The 7,046-nt window shown below is 39.7% G+C and overlaps 1 protein-coding gene across 1 annotated transcript in view; it reads right to left on the bottom strand.

Moving 5' to 3' along the window:
• MYO6 (myosin VI) overlaps nucleotides 1-7,046 on the bottom strand; it is a 167,404-nt gene that overhangs the window by 12,366 nt on the left and 147,992 nt on the right. The window contains exons 29-31 of the mRNA XM_019538161.1: nucleotides 6,750-6,779; nucleotides 6,317-6,355; nucleotides 2,236-2,339 (exon numbers count right to left, since the gene is read on the bottom strand). Coding sequence (XP_019393706.1) covers nucleotides 2,236-2,339; nucleotides 6,317-6,355; nucleotides 6,750-6,779 — 173 coding nt within the window. The remainder of the gene's footprint in view (nucleotides 1-2,235; nucleotides 2,340-6,316; nucleotides 6,356-6,749; nucleotides 6,780-7,046) is intronic.

Raw genomic sequence — 7,046 nt, 5'->3', positions numbered from 1 at the left:
TCACCTAAGAGGTTCTGAACAAAGTTAACCAGATATGAACAATTAAGTGCATTAGCCCACTGCAGCAAAAAATAAATTTGGTCTATAGAAAGTAAAAAATAAATCTGAAGACAAAAAAAAAAAAAAAAAAAAAAAAAAAAAAGTAAAAAAGGGCTTAAAATTCCAATTAACCCAGTGGTCTAACCTGCAAATCAAATCCAGAGAACACCACTAGTTTCTGGCCAAAGAGGAATTAGGTTTCCTAGATATGTCCATTACTCTCAAGAGCTCTTTTCCAAGATAAACCAGTTGCTTGTAACTGATACAGAGTAACAGTTACAGTGCTGTATGATTGAGTACAGGTTTCCCTCAACTTACGCAAATTTTGCATATGTAAATACAAAATGTAAATCTCTCTTATGTGATAAGCATTTTTAGACTCATCGTTTGTTGTACGCAAGATAAATTTACTCTAACGCAAATCAGCATAGGCTCCCCCTGCCATTGCAGGTAAGTCTGTGGGTGGAGGGAAGAAGGCCATAGGGCTGGGGGCCCACTCACTCCAGCCCCTGCTGCAGCAGCCCCAGCTGCCTGCAGCACGTGGGCTACACTGTGTTTTGCCTTTCCTCCCGCACCTGGGCTCTACCTGTCCCCACTCACCCCAGCTCCTGGGCTGCGCCATTCCCTGGTGCAGGCAGCTAGTGTCAGCTGCTCCTGGGGCCGCTGCAGCAAGGGCTGGGAATAAGCAGAGTGCTGGGCAGCACTCATCCTAGCCCCAGCTGCAGTGGCTCCAGGAGCAACTAGCACCAGCTGTGGACGGAAGCATCAGTGGGTGCGGGGAGGGTGCGTGCCTTCTGTCGCTCTGCACATCCCAGGAGGGGTACGGGTTGGGGGCCTGTGCTGGGCTTTTTCCAGGGAGCACATGTCCCTGGATCTGCACACGAGACAACAGCAGGTGGCCACTGCTGGCTGGGGCCAGCAATGCCACCAGACTCTTCCCAACATTCAGGGCAGGCTGCACTGAGTGCCAGGAACAGCCTGGTGCTGCTGCTGGCTGGGGCCGGCAGCAGCAGCCTGTTGTTGTCCTGCACGCATATCCAGGGGCATGTGCCCCCCCCAGGAAGAGGCCGGCACAGCCCCCACAGACCACAGCACTCCTGGGGGGCATGGAGCAGTAAGAAGTGTGCCCCCCACCCCTTATACCCACTGACAATTCCCTCTGCAGCTGGTACTGGCCGTTCCCAGGGCTGCTGCAGCAGGCGCTGGGGTGAATGCAGACAAGCTGTGCCACGTCCTGTGTCGCCCCATGATCCATGTGTCCTTGCTGCAGCAGCCAATACCAGCTGCCTGCACCACAGCATGGCACAGCCCAGGAGCTAGGGTGAGTAGGGACAGGAGGAGCCCAGGCACAGGAGGACAGGTGGAACATAGTGCAGCCTAGCAGCTGCAGGCTCCTGGCACTGGCCACTCCTGGGACTGGGGGAGTGTCGCTCTGTTCCCTCTGCTTTGCTCCCTTGTGCAGCCCTGGAAGCAGCACCCCTCCCCTGCCCCTTCCCTAGTCCCAGCCTCACTCCCTTCCTCCCTCACAGTTACGGGAACCTATCCCTATTTGTTACATTACAAAGTGGGGTCGCTTTATGCAAATTTGATTTATGCACCCTTCTTCAGGAATGCATACGCTTCATAAAAATTGAGGGAAAGCTGTATTATGAAGACAGAAATCTAAGAGACTAAATTGCTAAGCATTAGCTTCACAGAAAATAAACCAAAAATTAAACTGAGCAACTAGAACAAATAATTTTAGAAATGTAATTGAAATCATTAGGCTTTATTTGGCTTTCAGTGCTTTAAAAAAAATTAGTTGTGCACTTAGTGGATCTTACAAATGCTGAGGGAAGACATATAAATATAGCTCCATTCTATGGGTATAAATTAATTTGAAACAATGTTATTAAGAAATTATATCACATTATTCCTGACCCAAGTGTAGGAGTTCAATAAATATCCCATGTGTAAAAATAAGTAACACCCATAACTTCTCCTTTCCCTACATGAATTTATTAGCTGTTCTAATGGGAGGGTGGGAGAGAAGAGATGGAGAAAAGGAAGTACTGAATTTAATTAATCTGCAACTGAAATTAAATTAGTTCACTACTAAGGTTCATAATTCTATCCAATGAGGTAGAAGACAGATCTTCAGATCTTCTGAAGTAATGGAACAAAATCCCTTTCACCCCCAACCACATACTAACTTACCACATGAAGTATTGATTGTGTCACGAAGTTCTGCATACTTCCACTTACTAAGATCATGCTTCTTAGTACCAGCAGCAGCTTTTGTGGCTTGAACTGTAGGGCCCCTAGAGATATTAAAAAGTATCCAAGGTAGACAAGGGAAAATATGAAGAATTGGTAGAAACAAGATAACAAACAGGTTCTGTGATTAAACATCTAGAGATCATATTATACTGAAAAAACAATGGTCTAAGATCTGAACGCAAAAAAATAAAGTAAATTTCAGCTTTACCTTCCAGAAATATAGTACATCTTCACTGTAACAAGTTGGAATAGTATAAAAACAAGGAAAACACTCAAGAAGTACAATTCTGATCCCGAATCTAACCTAAGTAAATTATTCTGTATGTATTTTGTATCCTAAACATGTTTGTTTACTCAGTTGCTCAGTTTACTCAGTTTGTTTACTCAGTTTAAGAAATTAAAATAAACTGCAAGTAAAAATTGCTGAAAGTCTATGCATTGGAGTGTTCTTTTGCTACACCTATTACTCCATACCTATGCATATCCTTGATAACATCAATAATGCTGATGCAGAATATGGACAGCAAACAAGTGAACAGGCATATAAATTTTAAGTTCCATTAGCTCAAGAAGAGGAAAATGTCTGTGAATAGATAAGAGAATTAAAAGGTAATACTCTACTTCAATTAAAAGAATTGCCATTCTTGTAAAGAAGGTGGAAAGGTTTTATTCTCACACAAGAGAAAATAATTCACCCTTCCCCCCAAATTACCAGTATAAAAAGAAAAAACAAATTCTACACTAAAGCACCTTTAAAGCATCTATCTAAAAAAAATTGCTGTAAGCGATGTAGATGACAAAACAAGAGACATGTACTGTACTGTTCTCATAAAGGATGATAAACGTGGGATACTACAAGTTAGTGTTAACTATATAAGCACTGGGAAAAAGCCAAAATAAAGAAGCATGAATGCATTTGCTTACTAAGTTCAGATTCATCACATCTACAGAGTAGCAGGGCAAGTCATCCAGTGTGTTCATAGCTGCATGGACACAGAACCTGCCAGCAGTGTCCCACAGCTGATGCTGACGCCCTCCTGGCACAGTGGAAGCTCCCACCCAGAGCCCCAACCTGGTGGCATCAGCTGTGGACCCAGGCACAAGCTGCTGCTATGCTGGGTGGGCGACAGTTCTGGCTGTGTCTACAGCCAGCAGGTTCCAGAGCCCTGACACAGAACCTGCCAGTGATGTCCACAGCTGATGGCACAGCAGCAGCTCCTGCCTGAGACCACAGTTGACGACACCAGCAGGTTCTGGGCTGGGGTACTAGGTGGGAGCTTCCACTGTGCAGAGGGGGCAGTGACAATGACCTTTTTGTGACACTGTTTCTAGTAAATGCTCTGCAGGATTGCAGTATCATTACAGTGCATGTAATTTCATGTGTGCTATTAAGATAACAATTGCAACTTTACAGAAAAAGTAAAATTATCTTGAGAACTTGTTGCTTATGAAGTTACGCAAGTCCTCCACAAGGTCACACCTCTCTCTAAATTTGGGAGTCAGGAAGGAATCTTCCCCCCTAGGCAGGTCTGCACAAGGATTAGCAAGGGTCTTTACCCTCCTTAGCAGTATGGTAGAAGGTTGAATATATTTCTACTGAGAATTTTGCCAAAGAAGAGATTACCAACATATTACTGTCCTGAGAAGCAGAGGGAATACTACAAGGACAATAGACTGATTTAATCAAGAAAAAACAATATAGGTAGGTCTATTTCTGCAAACATGCTTGTTAACAGTAACTTAAACATCAGCTTAAATACAAATTAACTTTGTAGTTTTTTTTAACCACTCAATGCAACATTAAGGCAATTATGTCCATTCTCCTGTGTACCTACCAATTTGAAGTAATAATAGCCTCTGATATGAATAGGTGTTACTCATGTGACTAGTTTGATATAGCAACTGTATTCTTAATCCCCTAACAATAAAAACTCAAATACAATTCAGAACCTCTGTCCTTGTTGCCATTACAAGAGATGAATACAAAATATGCAAGTCCAATATCACCAGGGAAACAAACTGACAAACAGAGTATACTTTTAAAAATACATAATTTAATATATTGTTAAAAATTCAATAGGTTGTCTATAGTACATTAATGGATGGTTATTAAATATAATTTCCACTACAGAATGTCTAAGCTCCCTGAACTACTTTTCTAACAAATCAGAGAATTTTAATTTATTTAGCAACACCAACCCACTACTTTAAGTGCTCCCTACATCATTAAGATCAACAGAACTGGGCCAAAAACAACTCTGCTAAAATAAGTACACTTCAAGATTGTTAATCCAGTTGTATGGATTAAAATTTCTACTACAGAACTATTCTTTGTTTTTCTACATAGCTAAAGGTCGCCTGGCAGTTACAAGAAAATCATCCTAATTGACACAGTCTTTAGGATGGTATTCAGCTATGCAAGTTAAGTCTTAATAAAATCACTGAAAAAGTTGGGCATTGGATAAAACAGAAAATAGTGTCTTTACAGTTTTTGGCCATTTTTTTTTGGGGGGGGGGGGGGGGGGGGGGAAAGAGAGTAAGTGAGAGTTTTTGGGTTCTGACAGCGGTGCTGACAGGGGGGGGGTGAGGGAGGAGCACACAACATCCTCGTTCCAGCAATACAGCTCAGTTCTTCTGTCAGTACTTGACATATCTATATAGATATAGATATATATGGTGAAGTTAACATGCAACACTTTGACCATACTAAGGGCACTCTAAATGCTAGCATCTGCATTTTAAAGCTTGTTAAGGGTTAACTCTGGGCTGTGCTACCTAGATCATATTAGGGTAACTTCAGTCTTCTCCATGAAGATAAAACAAGCAATCATAAGTACTCCAGCATCCCAGCCCTTCCCCCTACTCCACCCAGAGCAGAGACAGAGCTCAGGTGTCCTGGCTCCCAACATGCTCATGTTTACCAGCCCTCTAGCAGCAAGTCAGAGCTGTGCAGGCAAGAAAAAGTGTTATCTGCTCACAGGAGATTCCATCTTTAACTCCACTCAACTTTTTAGTATGGTCTAAATGTAACACGTAACTTCACCTAAAATACAGACTGTGCTTCCTTTGCTATTTTAATTGGATACTGGGATCTCCTTCAATTCTTTTTCTGGTGAACTTCAAACAATTATGTGAAAAATTGCTGTGTTCAGTACTAAGGGCACTAAAACTAGGAAATGTAACAACGAGTGCATGAACACCCTGAGCTCATATATACAGCATAAATCCATCACAACGCAAACTACTTCCCGAAGTTCTAAATTAAATGATTCCCTGTGAACTTTTGACAGCGTAGGCCATATGGCTGCTCCTTTCCCACAAGTATATAGATGATCACTTTTAACCAGCAGTTCAACAGAGTAGAATTTTATTTACCATAAACAAGTGCTTTTTCCTGCATTATCCTTTAATTTAGCCAAGCTCATAAATCAGCTACATTAAACTGAGATCACTGAAGAAGTAATGTCTGACATTTTTCTTTTGGTGTTATAGAGAGCACATCCCAGAGGGATGTAGCAACCGTGTAAGTCTCAAATCTTGATTTTTCTTTTTTAAACAGAATTGTGTCTGGAATTCATTTCTTAATAAAAGCTACTTATTTTTACATAAACATTACATGTCTTTACTAACACTATTCTAAACTGGTTAAGTATGTTTCCTGAATATTTTAGAACCTGGTCCCAACATAATATTCAGATACAGCAGGAAAGAAGTGGTTTGTAGAGCTTTATCTGTCAAAGTTATTCAAAGAAAAACCATAACTGTACAGTTAACTGATCATTTCCCTCATCCCTCCCTCATTATACAATCAAGTAAATGTCATTACAAAATAATTAGCAAAAAATCAGATCATGATTATGAATAGAAAATATATTCATACACTAAATCTCATCCGAAATTTTTTTTATTTTATTGAGCAATTAAAAATGGAATTCATTATTTTATATGAATCAGCCAACTTCAATTGATTTTCTTTTACTCAGTGATTGAATTAATTTTAGACAGTCTCTTCACCCACCTAGACAAAATTTCTGTCATTTCTTTGGCCACTTGTTCCCTATAAAAATTGATAAGAAAACATTTTATTAAAAATGAATAAGGTCTTTCATGGCTCTGATGTCATCTGTTTAAGAGGTAGCAAAAGCATGCTTTTTAAAAATAATATCCTCTTCTAAAATGTATGTTGTAATAATTATGTACTTAATTTTGGTCCTTTTCCCATTGGTTTGTTAAAGCTAGATATTGAAATTATTTAAATATCTTTAAATAATTCTTATATTTAAGCAGAATGTGAGAAATGAAATATTAAAAATTAATTGGAAAGTAATAGTTTTCCTGATCAAAGAGGGACTACTACAGGGGTGAAAGGAGCAATACAATTTTTTCTACTAATGGGATTATTAAAGTAAGAAAGTCATATAGAACTAAATAAAAAAAAAAAATTGTCATATGCAGTCATTTGAGGCCTTGTTCCATTGGTTCTGTAAATAAAAGATACTTAGGTTAGTTTGGTAATTTCCTAATTAGCTTTCTGATCATCTGAAACGTGAAGAGGCCAATTCACTGCAACTTTTCTTCTTCACCTTCTAACTTGTAATGATTTTTATTTGATCCAGGCCCAGTATTAGACAGGCTTGTTTTTCTTTAGGCATTTACCAGGGAAGCTTGATTGAAAAAGTTAAATAAATTTGATTTTTAAAAACATTGGCTCTACTTTATATCATCATATAATAACATAGTATTTAATT

Source organism: Crocodylus porosus, unplaced genomic scaffold, assembly GCF_001723895.1.
Source record: "Crocodylus porosus isolate Cpor-Errol unplaced genomic scaffold, CroPor_comp1, whole genome shotgun sequence".
NCBI classification, from domain to species: Eukaryota; Metazoa; Chordata; order Crocodylia; family Crocodylidae; genus Crocodylus; species Crocodylus porosus.
The sequence above is the reverse complement of the archived record's forward strand: the minus strand, read 5'-3'. Positions and strand labels throughout refer to the sequence as shown.